Below are 24,080 nucleotides of genomic sequence, written 5' to 3'. Positions count from 1 at the left end.
TCAATCTATAGATTTTTAGCATTGAACTCATTATATTTTTAAAATTAGGGGTTCATATCTATTATTTATTGCAATTTTAATAATTTTTTTACATATAAATTTAGGCTTCGCGTCCAAAGTTTGGGTTTCAATTGCACCCCAACCTTATAGGCTACCTACGCCTCTGTCTCTATCTTGTGAAAAAGGTACGATAATATAAGGCGAAGAGCTTTATTCATGTTATAGTTTTTCTGGTGCGAAGTAAGTGTTTTTGGTAATTGATTGGACAAAGTGGAATTTACCAATGAGAACTCTGAACTCTGCATACGGCTACTATCCTACTGCAATCACATTTTTAAATCCTAAACAAATGCTGGCATGTCATGGGCCAAGAATGGTGTACTAACTACAATGATTCTATTGGAGATTCTATCAAAAAATTGATCAACCTAATTCAGTTGTTCCATTCATATTCTTTTCGTTCTTAGTGTTCCATAGTGATTTCAGCAGTGTCTTCGTATTTGATTCTTTCTTCTTTTTGTCAGGTGGGATATAGATGACAGCTAGCAATTACTGCTATTCGGAGAAAGTGGCCCCTCTATTTTCAACGCTTTCCAGCAATATCTGTGAGTTGGAAGTAAAGCATTTACGTGGCAAACATGTAGGTTGACAAGAAACATAACTGAGATTGTAAACCTCTTTACTTTTTCTGATAACTAATAGTAATATTACACTCTGTGATGTTCATATTCCATAGGTCACCCACACCACATATTCTAAACTTTCTAGCATACTAATCAAGGTTTTTATTGTTTCTAACGTAGGAACTGTAGAGAAGAAATTTTACTCTGTGGGGCAAGACATGCCAAATTAAAGTATAAAACACACAAAAAAGAATGTCGATTACACTTAGCTCCATTTAGTTTTAAAATATATCCATCACCTCACTCTTAGCTCAACGTAAATAATAATGTTTATTTACTATATCATTATAATCTTATACTTCCTCATCCAAGAAAACTTAAATTTTTATCAGCTTATGATGATTGACTTGGTTAATATTAATTGACAGAAGATATTGCAGTACCTTTCCAGAAGTGCAGCATCAAGGTAAAAATACTTTTTAAATTTTTCCATTCATTAAAAAGCTGGTGCTTGTTTCTTGACCAAGACTTACCTTCGAATTTGGTTCTGTAAAAATTGTTATACAAATGTGTTATCATCAAAATTTGTGGTTGACAGTTAGCTCTAAATTAAAATTCTTGATGATGTTAATCTATTTTAAAGTTTTCACAAAATTTAATCTTGCTTTTTACTTGCTAGCAAGATAATTCTGGTAAACTTATAAACTTCTCATGTTTACATAGCCATCCACTTCCCAGGACATAAGCAGAAATATAAACAACCTGCCTTATTACTTTTTCTTGAGATACAGTGCAAAAATGATCACAAGTCAGAATCTACAACTGATTGTGAACACTTTGTTTCAAGGTACAACAGTTTGATCATCAACAGTCGATCCCTGAGTTAAGACACTATGTTCATACTACACCTATGTTCATACTACACAGGGGCGGACCCAGCTGGTCTCAAGTGGATTCATATGAACCCACTTGTCAAAAAATTACAGTGTATATATATGTATATTTATTCAGTTTGTGAAAAAATGAATGATATATTTAATATTTGACTCCACTTTAACCAAGTGCAATGCTCAGTGCAGTGGCAAGTGGGTTCAAAAATTTCTGATTGGTCCCGAGTTCAAAACTCAACTGCAACAAATCAGTGATTTTTTTTCTTTTTTATTTTAGTCATTTAAAATTAAAATTTCATCACACAAATAATATTATAAGTTATAACCTAAACCACTGACACTGAGCACAACAACAATGGTCCCTTACTTTTTTTTTTAAAAGCAACCACTAAGCAATGCCTAGTGCTTTATTTTATTACTAAATAAAAGAGCCTCTTTTCAAAATGTTTCGACAGAAACATATGGAACAAGCAAAAGCTCAAAAATCTAAAAAATCTAGCTAGATTCAAGAACTAAGAACAGAGAACAAATCTCTTCTCACAGCAACTCAGTCTCCTAGCTTAGCAATCAGGTATGATTCTCACCCATTTTCATTCCTGTCTATTTTTGTATGAACTGAACTGAAATGGTGTATAATTTTGATTCTTCCAACTGAAAACCTACAGATGTAGCTTGAAGATGTGTTGTGTTGTGTTGAATCAATTCTTTTGAACTGAAAACCTTACGGCTTACTCCTTTTCCTTTTTTTTTTCAATTTCTAATATAATAGAATTAAAATACAAAAAAGACCTAAATCTCAATCTAAAACTAAAAGGGTGCTGAAAAGTGAAATCCCCAAGTCTCAAGTTCATCATATCTCAAGTCTCTGCTGAAGCAAATTGATCATCAAGTTCAGCTCTTGCATCAACACAAAACTAAGCATCGATCAAGTTTGCCTTTTTGTCCTTTATTCTGTACTTCCATATAAATAAAATTATTGTGGCTGTTTTTGATTTCTTCACTTGAGAAAACCCTACCACTTAAAATTGAAGAAAATTGATTTTGGGATTTTGGGATTTTGGATGCTAAATATAAGCATGTAATGGAAGGAATAGGTAGAATGAAAACAAGGTTTTCATAATAAAATAGTTCACAAGCATGATGCCATTTTTTCTACAGTTACAATAAAATTCTATAATAGAATAGAAGAGTTAATGATAATGAACCTTTTTCCTATGTCTTAGCTTTTTGTTCCTGCCTCTCTATTCTGTTATATTATTGTTCTAACTTCTAACTTATAATTAGAATTTTAATTTTGTAATCCAGTTTCAAAGTCCAATGAAGAGATATTTCTCTACGGTGTCGTCCAAGTTTCCACAACCAAGTTCATCCGCTCAAAATGTTCCTCGCGTGGAAGAAAACTTGAACCAGTTAGAAGAAAATCATCATTCTGCTAAAAAACAAAAGCAAGGAGTAGATTTGGATTCTCTACCAGCAGATCCAAATAAAAGAATACCCATTCTGGACTATCATCCAGATGAACGTGATGAGATTAGACGAGCATATATCCAAAGGGGTCCTCATCAACCTCGACTTCCTAGGTTTCCTCAAACAGATTTTTATGGATATAAACGTCGTTTTAATCGTAAATGGTATAAAAAATACCATGATTGGTTGGAGTATAGTGTGGTAGAAGATGCTGCTTATTGTTTGTGTTGCTATTTATTTAAAGATGAAAGCATTCATCAAGGTGGAGGCGAAGCATTTTCAAGTATAGGGTTCAAGAGTTGGCACAAAAAGAAAAGATTAGATACGCACGTTGGTGAGTTGAACAGTGATCACAACCAAGCAAAGAAGAAGTGTGAAGATCTAATGCGACAAGAACAGTCAATTCAAGTTGCGTTTGTAAAGCCGGATAATAAAGCTAAGCTTGAGCACAAAATTCGTTTAAAGGCTTCAATTGAGGTGGTGAGACTCCTCTTGAATCAAGGATTGGCATTTCGTGGACATCGTGAAGATGAATCATCATTAAACAAGGGTAACTTTCTTGAAATTCTTTCATGGTATGCGAAGCGGTGTGATAAAGTTAGTGATCTTGTGTTGAAGAAGGCTCCAAAAAACAATCAGTTGACTTCTCATAAAATTCAAAAAGATATTATCACCGCATGTAAGTTGGAAACAATTAAAGTTATTATGGAGGACCTAAATGGTGACTATTTCTCATTGCTAGTTGACGAATCTTGTGATGTGTCACGTAAGGAGCAAATGGCAATTGTTTTGCGATATGTTGATAGATGGGGATCTGTGGTGGAACGCTTTATTGGGATTGTTCATGTTCGTAATACTAGTGCTCTATGTTTAAAAGAAGCAATTGTTAACTACCTTGGTCAACATTCTTTGAGTTTATCTAATATACGTGGACAATGCTATGATGGAGCAAGCAATATGCAAGGGCGTCTAAGTGGCCTTAAAATTTTGATTCAACAGGAAAGTAGATCAGCTCATGCGATTCATTGTTTTGCTCATCAACTTCAATTGACTCTTGTTGGGGTATCTAAAAAATGTCTTCCAGTTGGAGAACTTGTATTGTTGGTTTCTAATGTCTTAAATGTAGTGGGAGGTTCTTTTAAACGCATGGATGAACTTCGAGAATCTCAAGCAGAAAAGGTTCAAGAGGCACTAGATATGGGCGAGGTTGAAACCGGTAAGGGCTTGAATCAAGAGCTTGGTCTTGCTAGAGCTGCTGATACTCGTTGGGGTTCACACTACAAATCATTTAAGAACTTCATTAGTATGTTTGGCTCTATTACTGATGTTCTTGATACTATTGTTGTTGATTCCGAATGTGTTGAAGATAGTTGTAAGGCAACAGGATATCTTAGAGTTTGTCAAACATTTGAAATTGCTTTCATATTGCACTTAATGAGAGATATTTTGGCGATTACAAATGAGCTTAATGAATCCTTACAAAAGAAAGAACAAGATATTGCAAATGCCATGTTACTTGTTAAAGTGACGAAGAAACGATTGCAAGATCTGAGAGAGGAAGGATGGGATCCACTTATCGAGAATGTGTCTGCATTTTGTGTCAAGTATGATATCTTGATACCTAATTTTGATGAGTTCTATATTAATTTTGGAAGATCTCGACGTAAAGTTGCGGAGCATACTTTCTCACATCACTATCATGTCGATATATTTTTTAAGATTATTGATTGGCAACTTCAAGAACTCAATGATCGTTTTAATGAGGAGAGAACGGATTTGCTTATTGGAGTTGCTTGCTTGAATCCAGTTGACTCATTTTCTAGTTTTGACATCAATAAAATATTGAGAATGGCTGAATTATATCCTGATGATTTTGGTGAAGATATAATGGTTACTCTTAAAAATCAGCTTGAGACTTATATTGTTGATGTCCGTGATGTTGATGAAAGGTTCTCCAACCTGAAAGGACTTGGTGATCTTTCTAAAGAGCTAGTTAAGGCAAAGAAACATTTAAATTATCCCTTTGTGTTTCGCCTTGTAAAATTTGCATTGCTCCTACCGGTTGCCACCGCTACAGTTGAAAGAGCTTTTTCGGCGATGAAGTTGATAAAGAGTGAATTGCGAAATCGAATGGATGACGACTTCATGAGCGGTTGTATGGTGCCTTATGTAGAAAAAAATATATTTAAGACCGTTTCTGATGAGAGTATTATGAATAGGTTTCAAAAAATGAAAACTCGTAGAATACAATTGTAATAATATATTTTAATTAATCAAACTTTATTTTGGTGCTACTATCAATCTTATGGTCAAGAATTTGGAATTCTCTGTAACTTTCTATAGCTATCTGTTTGGAAGTGGAGAGCCTGCTAACAATTCTCAAACTACTTGCAACCAGGAAATGGCTCCAACTAATGATCGTGCCCCAAAGCCAGCTGCTTCAACTACAATGGAGGCATCCTATTTAATGAACAAACAAGGAAGGAAGAGTCTGCTGCTCACTTTACTAGAATGGTATGTCACTTTTACTTTTTTAGTCCTTGAGGGAGTTTGTTATGTGAAAATACAATACAAGTTGGTGAACTGCACACATCTTTTTAGATTGCTCTATCATGACTTATTCGCTTCCATTGTTTCTTTTATTTTTTTTGTATTGATTTGAATTGCTTTTCCTTGTGCCGAGGGTCCACCGCAAAATAATATCTCTACCTCCCATTTGAATGTTTTTGTCCACTCTATTTTTTTCATATATTGAACCCGCTTAGTAAAAATCCTGGGTCCGCCACTGATACTACACCAATTGTTTTAGTGGGAACTAACCTTGGTAAATTTACTTTAACATTAACTATAAGTTTTTCATAATTATTAAAACATGTATAGTCTAATATGCAACATGACTTACAACCAATGATGCTGAAACTACAGGATGATGAGCAATATTTTAAGTGATCATCCAGGAAAAACTCCTATAACAACCTCTCTGTCGAGTACAATGGCAAGATTCATTCACTTTTGGAAGATGAAAATATTTTCAAAGTGAGGAAGCAATTTAGAACCAAAAGTACACTCTATTTGAACCAAGTGTATTGAATGAAGGAAAGTCAAGCAGGTTCAAATTCCTAAAGAGCATATTTAGTGAAAGAAATATGATTACCTCGATAAGATGTTCCCTTCATTCTTTCTCTATGTTGTTTATCGACAATGCCATGTCAAAACTGTCAATTCTAACTCATCAAGTCTCCTACATAATGACTCTTAATATTACTTTAATGAACTTCTCATGCGTTTGGTTATCAAAATTTCTTGGTCCGTGACTTTGAACTTTTTGTTGTTTCTTCCTAGCAAACTGAACTTATTTGTAGTCTCTTTTTTCCGTGAAAATTTATCATCTTTACTATGTGTATGCAGAAGGCTTTGAAAAATCTGAGCAAGATGGAAGGCTGAAGCAGTTGAAAGATGCAAGAAAATTTCAAACTCTATGAAGATAAATTTATAGCTAAACTTACCCCGCCTTCGACAGCTTTAGTTTGTCTTTCCCTGCAGATCACCAAAATAAATGAGCTTTCTATGCATCTAGATAGGGTGACCTTAAATGGTATATGTTTGTTCAATGGTGAAAGTTTTGGTATTTCACATGATTTTTTTGTGCAGGTTTTGATAGGTCCGCCATTGAAATAATACATACAAAAAGAAGAAAGAAACTATTTGTGCAACATTAGTTGATGCTGCTAAAAAAATTCCCGAAGCTTGTAACATTCAGTTCTCATTAGTTAATCAATAGATTATTCGAAAACCCTTCAAATAGTTGACATGAGCTATGTTTAAATTTATGGAAGTGGCTTCTCTCTTATTAAGTGGACTTTTTATTTGTATTAAATTATAATAGGTTGGTTTATAATACACTAGCTTTCGTATGAGTGCTATATGTTTTAATCTATTTTGTTCTAAAACCAGTAAGGTCAAGCATATGCCCGTGTTCATCTAGTAGAAAGAATAAAAAGTGCAGAAGTATAGACATATCTACTTTTTTTCAGGGTCGGGTTCGATACTTTAAAGCTGGGACCCAGTGTTTTATATTTAAATTTTTATTTTTAGGCTCATTGTAATGCGTAGGTAATCCTGTATCCTTATTTTTTTTTTCTTTTTTCTTTTTTTAGTTCTTTTTGCATGGGGTAAGGGTCGCGCAAATAAGAGAGAGGATTATCATGTGGGAATTCAAACTCTCACCAATAAGATGAAAGTTCAGATAGTTGACCAGGCTGAGCTACTAAGATTCCTACACCTTTATCCTCACTTAACTTCATTCTTAGAGTTATTTTTTGTTACATTAAATTGTTCTAATTTTATGATCAGCTAAAAAATCATTATATTGGACAATATTTTTATGATATTTCTTCCGTTTCATAGTAAGTGGTGTTTTTAGCTTAGGCATGCCCTTAAGAAATTGCTCACTCCTAGCAAATTAGGTGTGTTTTTATTAACTTACCCTAATCAAATTTTACCTCTTTCTAAGTTAACATTGAGTAATTTTAAAATAATAAGATCAATTTCTTCCTGAAAATCTAATGCATCACTTATTTTAAAACAAAATGGAAAAACTAAAACATCATTTATTTAGAAACAAAGGGACTATTATATTACTTGTGTAATAGTTTTTATAAATTAGTAAAACATGGCGATCTTTCACTTAAAATTCAAGTATTGTTTTTCTTCATCAAAAAATAAGTTACCGGACATCAAAATTAAAGTGAGGCAAAAAGTATATTAAGACTACCAAAAGATACGTACTAACATTTAATTCAATAGATTGGTTAAAACTTTGTAAAATGACTAAGAAAGCATAGCACTCTCTTTAAATTAAGCGTGTATTCTATCATCATTATTATATAGAGAAGTTTTCCCTCTATCCAATGCCATGGTTTTAAAGTCTCATCCTTAAAATATAAAATTTTAAAAAAAATTGGGTCAATTTATTGCATAGACTACTTCTTTGAAATCAAGTAGTATAATATACATTTTGCGTTTCAGGAAATACAGAAACAAATTGACTTAGCTACTGTATTTTGCTTTTCACCAATAATTTTTAAACAGCTCTGAGTACTGAAATTGTTTGGAGATGTATATTATATCAATTTGGAAACAGCACAAAGTTGCATTACTTTTTATTCTAAAGTGTTGTTATTTTTATTTGAGAAAAGACATGTTTTGGCCCTGAACTTGGCAGCAAAACTCACTTTAGCAACTAAACTTAAGTTGTATTTATTTATCCCCTTAACAACTTTCAAGTTAATTAAATACCCCCTTAACGGCCTGGATCAGATGAGATCTTGGTGTTGTTCACCACTTGCCTGGTGATTGGTCCACGTCATTAAATATTTTTTTAATTATTTTTATTTAGTTAGTTTTTCTCTTTCTTCTTCATCCCTTTTCCTTCTAACCCCCAACCCCCGCTCCCTCTCCTTCTTCCCCCAACTCGTTGCTGCTATCTTCTTCTTTCTTCAACAACATTCACGTATGAGCAACACCCAGAATCAACACCAAATTGAAATACATTCATTTCTTCAACACAATCCGAAACCAAAAAAAAATTTGTATAAAATTAACAAAACTCCACCCGTTCCCTAATTCATAGCACAATTCATCACTAACCCACCCTATTCTTCTTCCATAGATTAAATGTTGGAGAGAAATAAATTAATAAATTAACGACTATAAATATAATAATTTTGTATAAAATAAATTGACACTGTCAAAGAATACCACGAAATAAAGTATACCAAGAATTCTTCATTTTTGTGCTACTGTTGCTGTTGCCCCCATCCCTCAGCCCCCACTCCCCACTCACCCCTCATCTCCCTCTCCTTATTCCCCATCGTTTCAGCTATTGCTGCTGCCCCCATCTCCTTATTCCCCACAGCAATTCAAGTGAGTTTTTTGCTTTGTCTGCTTTGTAACTGAAGATATGAAGCTTCAAAGGACGAAATTATAACAAAAAGTGGAGAAATAAGTGATTTAGATAAGTGGGTATTGTTTAAATTGGGTTTGAACAACAAGTATATCTAGAAAAAGAATATCTACTCTCTTCAATTTATCGTTTCAAGCATATCTGCTCTCTTCAATTTATCAAGAAAAAAAAAGGAAAAAAAATTAAAAGAAGAAGAAAGAAGATGCGGATTGAGAGCAGAAGCGAGAGGATAGAAAAGAAAAGGGAAAGGGAAAAGAATAAGAAAGAAAAGAAAAAGGAAAAGAATAAGAAAGAAAAGAAAAAAGTTAATTTAAAATGGAAAATAAAATATTAAGAAAATCTTAATATATCATCCAATTAGAAGATGGCATCTGTACAGTTGGGATCAGTTTTAGTGTTTTTTTTTTCATCCCACGCCCTTTTAAGAAATTGAGTACACTTTTTTGCCACGTCACCCGTTAAGGGGGTATTTAATTAACTTGAAAGTTGTTAAGGGGGGTAAATAAATACAACTTAAGTTTAGTTGCTAAAGTGAGTTTTGCTGCCAAGTTCAGGGGCTAAAGCATGTCTTTTCTCTTTTTATTTCATTGGATACTTGACTTCTCCAAATCTCTTTTCCTTTACACTTCTCATGTGATGACTCTTAGGCCTCATTTGTTTTCATTAACATTAGTTTGAATGCATATTTAAATAATTAAAATATTATTTGTAAATTTAACCACGGAATCATTAATTTATTTTTTTCAACATCTGAATGTGCATAATTTGTTTATTTTTAGACATAATAAATATACAGTTAAAATAAACAAGTAATTAACTATTTAAAATTATAAATTTAATAAACTAAATCATTATTTGATACAACAAATTATTTATGTTCGCTCGAGAAGGTGGAGATGGTTTTTTTTTAAAATAATAATAATAATAATAATAATAATAATATTACATAGGGGTAGGGGAAATAGGGGAGAGGATTCGAATCCTAACTAACAAGATGAGAGTTCATTCAAACTACTTTTAAAAATTAAATAGAACTTGAGTCTACAAAATCCTAACTACTTTTGTTTTTTTCAGTATCCACAAAGTCCTAAGCACAAAAAGTTATTTGTGTACTTCGTCCAAAATTAAGCTAACCAGCTTGACAGATTGGGCCATACCGTTTTCGGCCCGAAAAAGAGCTACTGTGACTAGCCGACTGCAATTTGTGTAGAAATAATATGGGTCATTTGCCCTTTTGTACCCTTTTATAAATTAATCCACATAAAAAAAAAAAAAAAAAAAAAACATGACAAAAAATAATTTTATCTATAATATCATGTCTAAATTCTTAAGGAATCAAATCTCCTTTAGAGTAATAAAACATAAAAGTATTATATAAAATAATAATGCTTAATTGAAAAGGCTCCTAAAATTATAGTAATATCACAACAAAAGGACACTTTTTCTATGGTTCCTCACAGGGGCGATTTTATGTATTAATTTTGGGTCACGTGAACACATGGTCTCTCTATAAAATTAGGTATTTTGTTATTCACCTAGAGGTCTAGGGATCAATTCTCACATAATACTTTTTTTTTTTTTGTGGTGAACCCATGCTCTGGATTCGCCTCTGGTTCCTCATTCATCAAATTCTTTCTCAAAATAATAAAAAACACCAGTACTAAAAAAAGGAATTTAAAATAACTTCCCTTTTTAAAAATTAAATAGATCTTGAATCTACAAAGTCCTAATCACAAAAAGATATGTAATTGTGCACTTCGACCAGAATTAAGCTAACCAGCTTAACAGATTGGGCCATACCGTTTTCGGCCCGAAAACAAGCAACTGTGACTAGCCGACTGCAATTTGTGTAGAAATAATATGGGTCAGTTGCCCTTTTGTACCCGATTTTGTGCTGATCTTTAATTTTAGTCCTTCAAGTGGGCTGGTTTTAATTTTTGTCCTTCACAATTAAATTTATGCCTGTGGAGGATTAAGTTACGCATTATAATATCCACAAGTTACGCCCACACCCTCCTTCAAATGGACTGGTCTTTAATTTTTATCCTTCAAAATCGAACTTAGGAGGCCATCAGTTCGATTTTGAAGGACAAAATTAAAGACCAGTCTATTTGAAGGACAACTCGTGCGATTACTTGAAATAACATTGATATCACCACAAATAATGTTGCAAATTTTAAAATATTGTCATAATTAGAAATCAATTTAGTTTTTTGTTTTTTAAATGAGATTGTATGTGCCAAGAGAGAAATTGATTTCCCGTTTGGCCATGAGAACTTTTCACCTATTTTTGAAAAATTATTTCATTTTATTTGAAAATCAGCATATGGCCATGAAATTCCAAATAAAAATTGAAGTGAATCTAAAACCTTGTTTTAACTTCTTTTTCTTCTACTTTCATTTCATTCAGACAACCAAATGTTCTTTGCAAATACTATAACCAAATACTACTCCATCTTCAACTCTAACTTCAAAATTCTAAATAAAGTGAAAACTATTTGGTTCTCATGGCCAAACGTTTGCCTATAATTGTTGTTTTGCTTGCTGATAAAGCTCAGGTAAGGAAATGTTTATTAAAGCTCTAGTTTATATTTATAATTGTTGTTTATGCTATACATTTTTCATATTTACAATACGTAGCTATCATTAGATATTTTCGCTGCATTTGACTGTATTTGAATACACTGTTTTGGAGAAGCAAAAATACATTGGAGAAGAACCTGTGAAAAATATGTAAGAAAAATAATGTAGTCGGCTGCATTCGAACCTACGCGGGCAGGGGCAGAGCCCACACCCAATAACCACTCTAGCCACGGCTGCTTGATGTATCATGTAGCTACGAAATGAAAATATAGCCATGAAATGTAATTGTTGCAAAAAGCAGTTATTATCAATAATTACCTCTTACAAGAAGCTACACCAAGTAATTTTTCCTATTTTAGCCGCTTAATCAAGTACTTACGGACCATTGTAAGCCTACAAGTTAGGGAATACTATTACTAGCTTTGAGATGTGTTATTTAATATGTAGCAACTTATATGCATCAAGCCAACAAGGTTCCCCTACTACAATTGGTTCAAGGTCAGGAACCAAATAATTCTCATCTAAAAATGTGAATGTGCGGTATATGATTCAATTGCTCCACCATAACGCACAAAGATGGGTCCCCCAAATAAGGTTGGGGTTTAATTTAGATTTCCTAATATTAGGGGGATATATGATAAGCAGCTAGGAAAATAAATTATATATAATGAATTATCATTAGGATGATCCTCATAATTCAATTTAACTGCCAGATGCATTTGCTGACCAAAGTGAAAATCATATTCCAGCTGCAAATGCTCCTACTAGAATTAAAGTACTTGAAGGATAGAGTCTATGACACGCCTGAAGCGTGATAGACCAATCGGTTTCAAAGGTAAATCTCCTTGAAGAAGGAGAGGAGCAAATGATCAAAATGGCTATAATAATGAGGCAAGTGCTTTCAAAGAGAACCACGACATAACACTTCATGAAACCTTCGGAAAGGTTCAGATACCTGAAAGTGATGAAAAATAAAGAGATCTCGATAAGTTATGTCGCATTGGAACCGATCTCAAATGACCATCGACAGTATCTTTGATATAATGTAGCGCTCAGCATTATAAATGGTGACGAGGATCTTGAATTCAAATATGTCAAGAAATGTGGACAGATAGATGATTGGCCAAATGAAAATACGCAATTCAAGTACATTTGGTTTCACGTGGTAAATATGAAATATTTTGGATCTATAGTCCAAACATTTGAAGATATAATGTCAATGGGGTATAAAGAAACTTTTGAGCGAAAAGTGAAATGAATTATTAATCGGTAAGATATAAAATACAGCTCGTGCCTTGTGGTATAAAGGTTTTTTCGCAAAAGTCCTGACATTATTATATGGAGATGTGTTCTCCTGTGGTGGATGCAATGAGGTTTCATACAGTCTGGCAGTACGTGAAAAACTTGAATGCGTATAATGAAATATTTTCATGTCTAGCTACACAGTGAAGTTTATATGAAAATTCTTCAAGGATTGAAAAGGCCTTAAAGCGATTCCATTGAGTACCCCAAGGGCTATAAGATCGCTTAACATAAAGAAAGATCAATTTTGGATCTCACGAAAATGGTTTAGAAAGTACCATGTCTTAGTGCAATTGATGCACTAATATATCCTGTTATTACTATCCATGAGATAATGCTTTTATTGATATGTAGGCAAGATATAGCCTCACTTTTATTCGTGGAGACATCAGGATGAATCAAATAATGATATGAATTTATTGATTCTAACCAATATTATCAAGATTTGTTGGTTATGAAATGCAGGGCATTCATATGATCTCTATAAAGTTAGATCTCAAACAAATTATGTGTGAGCATGTGAGGATGCTGCCATAATATGACGTTCTACTTGACAATCAATTATACTTATTCAAGTCTGCCAGGATATCAACAACTTGTAAAGCAAGTCAGGAATGTATCTGACTAAGATCAATACCTCAGCACATTTTCCAATCATGTGATATTTATTTGAAGATGAAGATTCCAACAATATTATACGAAGCTGTCATAACTCAATTGAAAGAATGATATACCAAAGGAGATGGAATAAAGCTCATTTCGTCAAAGTTCTCTCTCAGACACGATCTTTAACAGAAAGATGAAATAGATATTGAACAAATTCTGATAATTTGGCGGATATGTTCAATAAGGCATTGCCAACCTCAATATTTGAGAAGCTAATACACAAGATAGGAATGCCTCATTTTCGAGACATTAAGTGATGTTTTCATCAGGGGGAGTACTCCTCATTAAGACATTACTAGTAAAATATGCGCTGCACTCGTTTTTCCTTAGCCAAGGTTTTGTCCCATTGGGTTTTCCTGACAAGGTTTTTAATGAGGCAGCAAGCAATGCGTATTATAAATAGCTATGTAATACTTTTCTTTCACTAGATTTTCATTTATTTTACATGAACATCCAAGGGGGAGTGTTGTGAATAAATTGATGGATGACCATGTGGGGCCCTTGCACTGTAGCAAGTCATGGTGCCCAAGTTACTCAAAGTTTATAAATAGCCTCCAACTTCAATAAGAATGGGACACCACAAAAAGAGGAAAGAAAACTTAGTAGTATTATTTTCTGTTTCTCTCTCTCCCCTCATTTTTGCTACTTTAATTTATTGCGCTGCTTTTATTTTATAATAAACTTCCCTTTTAAAAAATTAAATATAACTTGAATCTACAAAGTCCTAATCACAAAAAGATATTTGTGCACTTCGTCCAGAATCAAGCTAACCAGCTTAACAGATTGGGCCATACCATTTTCGGCCCGAAAACGAGCTACTGTGACTAGCCGACTGCAATTTGTGTAGAAATAATATAGGAAAATTTACCTGCCATAGCTACCTCTAAGACTTATTTATGAATAATAACTACCTTATTTTTTATTTAATTTTTGTAGCTTTATTTTTTCAAAATTACATTTCATAACTGATCCAGTAACTTTTGAAATACATGTACCTCTCTATTCTCCCTCACTACACATTTAAGATTTATCATCTTCTTCAAACCCTAAAAAAAATTCTCTCTCCTCTCTCCCCTTCCCCTCACTGCCGCCTCTCTCCCTCCCTTTCTCTATCTCCAGACTCTCTTCTCCTTCCCATCACGTACCCCTCCCTCCTTTCTCTATCTACACCACCCATGCCGCTGTCAACACCACCACCACCACCACCACCACCACTACCACTACTACTACCGTCTCCATCTCCAAACTCGAAGAAAAGCTTAAGCTTCTAGTTCTTCAGATCTGAACTCCGACGCAGATAGTATATCAGATTTATACAACAAAATTGGTGAATCTTAGAAGTATTTTAATTGTGGAAAAAGAGGAAGCAGTGGGTTTCACCGGAGCCGCCACCACCACCATCACTATTACTATCATCTCCATCTCCAAACTCGGAAAAAAAAAAAACTTAAGGTTCTAGCTCTTCAGATCTGAACTCCATATGCTTCATGTATTAATGGTTTTTGGTGGCGGTTCAGTATTGTTTTTGGAGGAAGGAGGAGGTTTTTTCCAATTTGTTGTGGTGGTTCGGTAGGGTTTTTGGAGTGAAGCAGAATGGTGGATCGGAAGAAAGGCGGCGGAGGAAGGAGAAGGGTTTTTCCAGTTGTTGTGGTGGTTCAGTAGAGTTTGTGGTTATGGTGTTTCAGTATATTTCCATATATTTCAGTATATTTCGCTATATTTCAATGTACTGTTTTCAGTATATTTCACTGTACTGTTTCAGTAAATTTCGCTATATTTCAATATATTTCTAATTTACGACATACTTTCTGATACATTTCATTGTATTCCATTGTATATACGCATACTACAATTTTATATTTCTTAAACAATCAACCATATTTCATTGTATTCGAGTGTATATTTTTCTGTATTTGGAAGTATTTCTAAAAGTTTGGAATGGAGCAATTTGGAGAGAGAAACGTGGGTTGTTATGGAACTTCAGCCGTTGCGTGATACATGGTTGATTTAATTTGACTTACCATTTAAAATGAAAGAAGATAATATGTTCCATAAATACAGCCTATGTTTACTCTGCCAAATTTTGTATTTTCGTGTATTTCAAAAACACGAAATACAACCGAATACAACAAAAACCAGCAAAACACTTTTGAATAGAGTGATTTTGATAGAGAGACGTTAGCTGTAATGGAACCTCATGAGGTTTGCATGAATCATGGAACCATTAATACAAATTACCATATAATTTGAAAAAGATTTTTATTGCCATAAATATAGCCTTTTTTTATTCAACAGCCACACTGTATTTCACTGTATTTCGTTATATTTCATTGTATTTCAAAAACGAGAGATGCAACTAACATACAGCCAAAAGCAGCTACGAATTGTAAATCTTCAACTTATAGCTATAGCTTGTTAGAAGCTGTTAAAAGGTAGTTATTTGTGTAAGTTTTACAATAATATATAGGTCATTTGCACTTTCGTTCCCTATTTTGTGCTGGTCTTTAATTTTTGTCCTTCAAATGGACTGGTCTTTAATTTTTGGCTTTCACAATCAAACTTGTGTCTATAGGAACATAAGTTACACATTATAATATTCACAAGTTACACTCAGCACCCTCCTTCAAATGGACTGGTAGCATAAGTTCGATTTTTAAGGAGAAAAAAATTAAAGACCAGTCCATTTGAAGGACAACCCGTGCAATTACTTGAAATAACATTGATATAACCACCAATAGTGTTGCAAATTTTAAAATATAGTCACAATTAGAAATCTTTTTTGTTTTTGTCTATGAGATTGTATGTACCAAAAGAGAAATTGATTTCCCGTTTGGCCATGAGAATTTTTCACCTATTTTTGGAAAAATGTTTCACTTTATTTGAAAATCCGCATTTGGCCATGAAAATTCCAAATAAAATTTGAAGTACATCTACAACCCTGTTTTAACCTCTTTTTTTTTTCACTTTCAGTACATTCAAACAACCAAATATTCTTTGCAAAGACTATAACCAAATACAACTCCATCTTCAATTCCAACTTCAAAATTCTAAATAAAGTGAAAAATATTTGATTCTCATGGCCAAACGTTTGCCTATAAATGCTGTTCAGCTTGCTGATAAAGCTCAGGTAAGGAAATGTTTATTAAAGCTCTAGTTTATATTTATAATTGTTGTTTATGCTATACTGTTCTTTTTTCTTAAAAAATAAAAATAAATATGCTATAGTGTTAACTGTTGTGTGCTTACTATTATTGTGCGAAATTTGAAAATATGTACTTTAGTATTAAGAAAAAAGTTGAAAAATGGTCCTTATCAATTTATGTGCCACAGTTAGAATATAGAGAGTTAACCAAGTTTTTGTTTGACTGAAATTTCTGCATATGCCTTTTAAATATTTAAGTTGTTAATTATTGTGATTTATAGTACTTTTTACATAGTTTTCAAATATATAAATCTTATTTCCAAAAACTTAAAGCTTCTACGTAAAAATTCACGGTTAAAGTTTAGAAATTTTGAATCTCGAAATTCAAACGGTGCCATATAAATTGGGATAGAGGGAGTATTTGCATTAGTTTTCAAATAGTGACTATATTTTAATAGCAACACTAAAAGCGGTTACACCATGTTACTTCTACGCACAATTAAGCTATTAAGCTAATCAGCTTAACAGACTGAGCCATACCATTTCGGCCCAAATGCGACCTATTGTGACTGCAATCACCATAGTGAAAAATAAGGGTCATTTGAACTTTTGTCCTATTTTTGTACTGGACTTTAATTTTTGCCGAATAATAAGTACTCCCTTTATTCTAATTTATATAACACTCTTTCCTTTTTGCTCCATCCCAAAAAAGAATAACATCTTTCTATATTTAGTGAAAATTTAACTCTAAAATACCTATTTTACTCTTAATGAAATGATTTATAGCCACATAAATATCTATGACTCATTTTAGACAATAAGTTTCAAAAGTATTCTTTTATTTCTAAATTCCGTGCAAGTCAAACACTATCATATAAAATGAGACGGAGGAAGTAATTTTTTTATGGAGCACAAATTTATATTTTTACATCATAATTCATAATATTTCATTAATTATGTCTCGCATGGCTTTTGGATTACTGACCGACAAAAAATAAAAATCAGCCCATCAGGGCATTTTCGTACATGTTACTCCCATGAATCCTACAAAGGCCAATATACTCAAGGTGGGGGACCAAGGAAGGCCGGTAATCTAGCACCCACTTTGGTCCAACAGGGCAAGGTTTTTGGAAACTCAGTGGGTACACAAAACTCTTTTTCTCCTTTGACAATAGGTTCTTTGGTGTTAACTGACTCTGACAGACCTCCTGATGGGAGGGGAAACCAGGTTTTTCAATGATTGTGTTTTTTGGAATGTGAGGGGCATGAATAGGCCCCCCAAACAAAGGGAGTTAGGAAAGTATTTGAGACAACATCAAATAAGTATTGCTAGTAGTATGGAGACTAAGGTGAAGGAAAACAACTTTGTAGCTAGTTTAGCAAGAATTAGCAGAAGTTGGTGTTCGGCTAATATGTTACATGTATGCTCCTAATGGTAGAATTTGGCTGCTATGGAAGGCTGATGTAGTTAATGTGACTAGATAGAGACTCAAGCTCAGTTCATCCATTGTGCAGTGGTTGATCGAAGGTCCTTATTTAACTGTATAATGACAGTGGTGTATGGAAGTAATAGCAGGGAGGAGAGAAAGCTACTATGGGAAGGACTCATTCAGCTGAGTAGTACAGTGTCTGAGGCATGGTGTATCTGTGGTGATTTTAACTCACCTTCGAATTATGAAGACAGAAAGGAAGGTCAGCCAGTGTCAGATGCAGAGATTAGAGAGTTCAGACAAGCTAGTGATTAGATAAATCTTACAGATATGAAGTCCAAAGGTAGATTCTACACTTGGACTAATAGGCATGTGTGGAGTAAGATTGAGAGAGCTCTGTGTAATGATAGCGGCGCGGGTAATAGAGTATGAAAACTTTGACTGCTCATTTTAAAGAAAACTATTTTTCTGATCATTTTCCCATATATTTGGAGTGTTCAACCAATAGTCCTTAGAGAAGGAAACCTTTAAAATTCCTCAATGTGCTTGCAGATGATGAAAAGTTTTTACAAGTGGTGGCTGCAGCTTGTAGCATGTATAGAGTTTGGCAAAAACTAAAACACTGTAAGGAACCTCTTAAAGAGCTGAAAAAGAGTACTAGTGGTAGTGTGGACATGAGAATTATGGAAGCTCAGGAACTGTTACAGGATATCCAGATTCAAATCATCATCAATGACAATCCTGGATTAATTGAAATGGAGAAAAAGGCACAACAGGGACTATACAAATGGCTAGATGTTCAGTAAAGGATCTATAAACGGAAGGCTAAGGCTCATTGGATCACTGCAGGTGGTGGAAATAATAGCTACTTCTTTAACTGTATGAAAACTGGAGCTGGTTCTAACTCTATAGTTGTACTCAAGAGACAGTAATGAGAGAATGCTACACTTTCATCAGGATATTGAAGAAGAGGTACTGAAATTCTATAAGGGACTACTTGGGTCTAGAACTAATGGCTTATCAACAATAAATTTGACCACCATGAGACAGGAGCCTTGTCTTACTGAAACTCAGCAGAGAAGAATGTGTGCAGGTGTGACAATGGGAGAGGTTAAAGCTGCTTTATTTGATATAGAGGACAACAAATCTCCTGGAATAGATGGGTTTAATTCTGCCTTCTTTAAGAAAGCTTGGGAAGTGGTAAAGGAGGATCTGTTTCTTACTGTCCAAGAATTCTTCCAGTATAACAAAATGCTCAGGGCAGCTAACAATACACTTGTAGCATTAATACCAAAAACTGGCCAGCCAGAAAGCATAAGAGATTACAGACCAATTGCCTGCTGCACAACAATGTACAGAATCATCTCTAAAATTTTATCAAAAGGGATTAGGGATGTGCTGAATGATATTATTGGATAGATTCAATCTGCATTTATTCTCGGAGGCTTATTACAGATAATATTCTATTGAGTCATGAGCTAGTCGAGGGTTACACCAGGAAACACATCTCTCCAAGATGTATGATCAAGGTGGATCTCCAAAAAGCTTATGATTCAGTCGAGTGGCACTTTGTAGAGCAGATCCTGAAGGAGTTGGGGTTTCCACAAAGAATGGTAAAGTGGATCATGAAGTGTATAACCACTGTAAGCTATACTTTCATCATTAATGGGGGACTTTCTGACACTATGCAAGCTAAGCGAGGTTAAGACAAGGTGACCCCATATCACCTTACGTATTTGTCATGGTGATGGAATATTTAAACAAATGCTTAGCGACACTGAAGGAATTGCCTGATTTCAACTATCATCCTAAGTGCCATAAGCTGAATATTGTACATCTGTGCTTTGCAGATGACTTGCTCATGTTTACTAAAGGGGATGTTAGCTCAGTGCTTTAGGGAGAAGTTCAATCTGTTTTCTGAAGCCTCAGGTCTGAAGGCTAATCTGAACAAGAGTCAAGTGTACTTTGGAGGTGTCGGTGAGGAGGATATGACTGAGATTTTGAATGTGCTGGGGTATGAAATAGGTGAACTCCCTTTCAAATATTTAAGAGTTCCCTTATCCACTAAAAGGCTTACAGTTCTACAATGTAAACCACTGGTAGACAAGATTACTTCAAGAATTAATAATTAGATGGCTAAAGGATTGTCCTATGGTGATAGGCTCCAACTCATTCGTTCTGTTCTGTTTGGAGTGCAAGCATACTGGTCACAACTTTTTCTACTCCCACAAAAGGTCATTAAGCTTATTGAGGCCGCATGTAGAAGTTATTTGTGGACAGGACAAGCAGATATCTCTAAGAGAGCATTAGTGGCTTGGGATAAGATTTGTTTTCCAAAAGGGGCAGGAGGCCTGCACGTAACTAATTTGAAGATGTGGAATCAGGCAGCAATCTGTAAACTTCTCTGGGCTTTGAGTTAGAACAAATAAAAGTTATGGATCACTTGGATTCATACTTATTACATAAAAAGATGTAGACTGGAGGAGATGGAGGCACCCCAACAGGCATCATGGATGATCAGAAAGGTATTTAACATGAGGAAATTCTGGCACAACATCATCACTAATGAACAGGTTATTCACAAAGGCAAGTTCCAGATTGGCGCTACTTATAAAAACTTAAGGGGGGAGGTAGAGAATGTAGATTGGAAGAATCTTGTTTGTCGTAGTGCTGCTGGGCCTAAGCAAGTATTTATGTTATGGCTAGCTCTTCATGGTAAGCTTAGAACCAAAGACAAACTGGTGAGCTGGGGTGTTATGGCTGTGTTCTTTATGTCAAAATGTGGAGGAAACTGTACAACATTTATTTTTTGAATGCCCTTTCACAAGAGAATTACGGCAGGACTTCCTCAAGTGGGTGTATGGGTAACATGCGATACAGACATGGGAATTGGAGTGGACATGGGTGAACAAGCAAGCACGAAAACTGAAGACTAGAGGACCTATCTTGAAAGCTGGATTGACTGCTATAGTCTATGCAATATGGATTGAAAGGAATGAGAGATTTTTTCAGAATAAAAGACGAGCTCGGGAAGCCATCTTACATGCTGTGAAGACTGGATTGTGCATCAGATTTAGGACTAATAGGAAATTGTTTGAGCTTATTTGTTCTCTGTAGTTACTGTAGGTGGATAGGTGTGAGTTTCTAGTTTTTGCTAGGTGCTACTTGAGAAGGGAGGATGCTGGTTGGCTCCTCCCCAGTTTTGTAATTACTACTTGGTGATTCTAATAAAGTTAGTTTAATTGCCAAAAAAAAAAGAAGGATGAAAAGGGCAAAATTAAAAACTACCCCATTTGAAGGACAATTCGTGCAAATTTCTACAAAAATGACAGCAAAACCATAACCCCTTTCTTCACACTTAGCCTTGAAGAAAAAGAAACCAAAATCCCAACAAAAAAACACACACATAGAAAGCAATCAAGCATTTTGAAAATGTTCAGGATCCAATACGATACCGACGTAACAACATGGTCACCAGCAGGTAGGCTATTTCAAGTAGAATACGCAATGGAAGCAGTTAAACAAGGTTCAGCAGCAATAGGTCTTCGATCTAAAACTCACGCGATACTCGCGTGTGTTAACAAGGCTAATTCTGAACTTTCATCTCATCAGAAAAAGATATTTAAAGTTGATGAGCATATTGGTGTTGCCATTGCTGGATTAACTGCTGATGGACGTGTGCTTTCAAAGTATATGCGTTCGGAGTGTATTAATTATACTTATTCTTATGAATCGGATTTGCATGTTGGGAGACTTGTTGTTCAGCTTGCTGATAAAGCTCAGATAATAAAATGTTTATTAAAACACTAGCTTATATTTACAATTGCTTGCGCTGTACTGTTGGGTGCTTGCTATTATTGTTTGTTAGTGAAGTAAATTGTGGAAATTGAGGGGTTAATATATAAACTGTGTCCTGGATTTGTCCCAAAAATGTTTTCAGGTAGTTGTAGTAAAGAGATCTCTGACAATGGTGGATTCTTTTTTATGTCAGAAACGTTCTGTTTGGTTGACCATAGAGCTACTCTTGATTTAACAGTTACCTTGATGTGGTCAATTGGTGAACCACTGCCTTTCCCAGTGGCACATGCCTAAGGTCTACCAAAGCCCTTATCATGAATGAAATGTGAAAATTAATTCTGGGTTCTTTCTTATGTCAGTGGATATTGATCTGAAACTTTTTATGGACATAGCTAGTACATCTTCATTGGATGAATGTACATTAAAATGACTTGGTTTATTAAATACTTATTGGCTTCAAAGTCTTCCACTCGATCAAGGGTTTAAGGCTGATTTAAGCGGAAGACTACTACGTACATTAAATAAATGGTTTTTAAGAGATAAACAACATAGAGAAGATGATTTATAAGCTTGAGTACTTCTCTACCAATAACATGCAGTGCCATACAAGTATGGATGCCTTAAGTGCAGCTACAATAAGCGAAAAGCACAATAGTCATTCGCATTAGAATAATAAAAGTCATTTGCATTTGAATGATGGTTTTTCGTCGCCCTCAAAAACTTTTGAGCTCCGCTCCCTTTGTCCTTTCTAGGTAAAAGCTTGAGGAATAACATTCCATCCTTTGGTGTTCTTCCTCTTCTACTCCTTTGCTTCTAAATCCAAATTAACTCGTAGACCTTTTTAAGATTAGTCCAGCTTATTCCATACAATTGACATCACTTTGCTATTTATCAGAAGATGATTAACATCGTCCCATGTTTTCTTAAAACGGGAAGAACCAAACAATGCGTATATTCCACCTTTTCCTAAAATATTCAGCAGTCAGGACAACACCCATGGAACTACTAAGTTCCTTACCCCACTCCCCACACAAAAAGGAATTTTGAAGAACGGAAAAGAAGGAGCTGCTTTAGAGAATTTGACGCCCAGCAGTTAGAGGAAATTTCATTCTTTCCATCTTCAATAAAAGCAAATTTCCCTTGTATTACCAAATATTTTCTGATCTTATAGTGTTAAGCGAACACCTTTACAGAAGTGAACTCGTTAATCAGGGAATTATTTGAGGCAGGATATTTAGTACCTAATAACTAGTCTGTTTCCCTTTGTTAGATTATGAATTGACATACATATGCTAATACTTGATATAGGGAATATCTGATTTCCATAGGTTGATGCGTCTTTTCCTTCTATATCTCTTGACATATTTTTGGTGGGCAGGTTTGTAACCAACGGTCCTGGAAACGACCTTATGGTGTTGGCCTGCTTGTAGGTGGGCTGGATGAATCTGGCGCTCACCTCTATTACAATTGCCCTAGTGGTACCTACTTTGAATATCAAGCTTTTGCCATTGGATCTCGGTCACAAGCTGCAAAAACATACTTGGAGCGTAGGTTTGAAAATTTCACGGATTCTTCACGAGGAAGTCTGCTTAAGGATGCACTTTTCGCATTGAGGGAGACATTGCAAGGAGAAAAGCTGACGAGTACGAATTGCACAGTTGCTGTGGTAGGAGTAGGAGAGGCTTTCCATGTACTGGATATAGAAACTATCCAAGGATTAATCAATGAATTCGAGTTAGCTGGTGAAGAAGAAGCTCTTGCTGCAACCATAGATGCAGTTGCAGATGCTGAATCAGCAGTACCCGAAGCGAGTGATGCCCCTACTGATGAAGGTGCTGCACCGATGGATATATGACGGTGACATTATGTCCTCCTTTGAATCTTATTCCTTCCGTATGCAAAAGTTTCTTAGAATATTGGGGTTTCCTTTGATAGTGGACGATCTTTTCTTGTTGAACTTGCAATTATGTTTTACTACTTTTGTCCAAACATATAAAGGGTCTCTAATCTTTGTCATAACTGTGCAAGATATTAGAATTTCATCGGATGTAACCATGCATCAACTGGGGACAAAATTTTACTTTGCAACGACTCACACAACTAACACAAGTTGTGTGAGGATTGTCCATGTTTGACAAGTGGAATTCAGGATTTTTAAATCACTGCCCTACAACTTGTCGTGATAATGGATACGAACTTGGTATAAAGACATAT

General features: G+C 34.7%; 2 protein-coding genes across 4 annotated transcripts; both read left to right on the top strand.

Moving 5' to 3' along the window:
• Nucleotides 1-1,906: 1,906 nt before the first annotated feature.
• Nucleotides 1,907-7,515, top strand: LOC132604137 (uncharacterized). Of its 3 annotated transcripts, none has more exons than XR_009568642.1 (3): nt 1,907-2,084; nt 5,379-5,494; nt 6,389-7,515. XR_009568642.1 is itself a non-coding variant. In XM_060317493.1 (3 exons), coding segments are annotated over exons 2-3 (2,307 nt in total). In that variant the 5' UTR covers nt 1,909-2,084; nt 2,819-2,830; the 3' UTR covers nt 5,381-5,492. The 3 variants fall into 3 exon arrangements, 2 of the variants coding, with proteins under 2 accessions (XP_060173475.1, XP_060173476.1); XM_060317493.1 differs by lacking the exon at nt 6,389-7,515 and adding an exon at nt 2,819-5,135 and having other exon boundaries at nt 1,909-2,084; nt 5,379-5,492; XM_060317492.1 differs by lacking the exon at nt 6,389-7,515 and having other exon boundaries at nt 1,908-2,084; nt 2,819-5,492.
• A 10,322-nt stretch (nt 7,516-17,837) lies between these two features.
• LOC132602566 (proteasome subunit alpha type-1-A-like) lies at nt 17,838-24,080 on the top strand. The gene is made up of 2 exons (XM_060315387.1): nt 17,838-21,847; nt 23,241-24,080. The coding sequence occupies exons 1-2, from the start codon at nt 21,501-21,503 to the stop codon at nt 23,719-23,721; spliced, it is 828 nt and encodes a 275-aa protein (XP_060171370.1). The 5' UTR covers nt 17,838-21,500; the 3' UTR covers nt 23,722-24,080.

Source organism: Lycium barbarum, chromosome 7 (genome assembly GCF_019175385.1).
Source record: "Lycium barbarum isolate Lr01 chromosome 7, ASM1917538v2, whole genome shotgun sequence".
In the NCBI taxonomy this organism is placed as follows: domain Eukaryota; kingdom Viridiplantae; phylum Streptophyta; class Magnoliopsida; order Solanales; family Solanaceae; genus Lycium; species Lycium barbarum.
The sequence above is the reverse complement of the archived record's forward strand: the minus strand, read 5'-3'. Positions and strand labels throughout refer to the sequence as shown.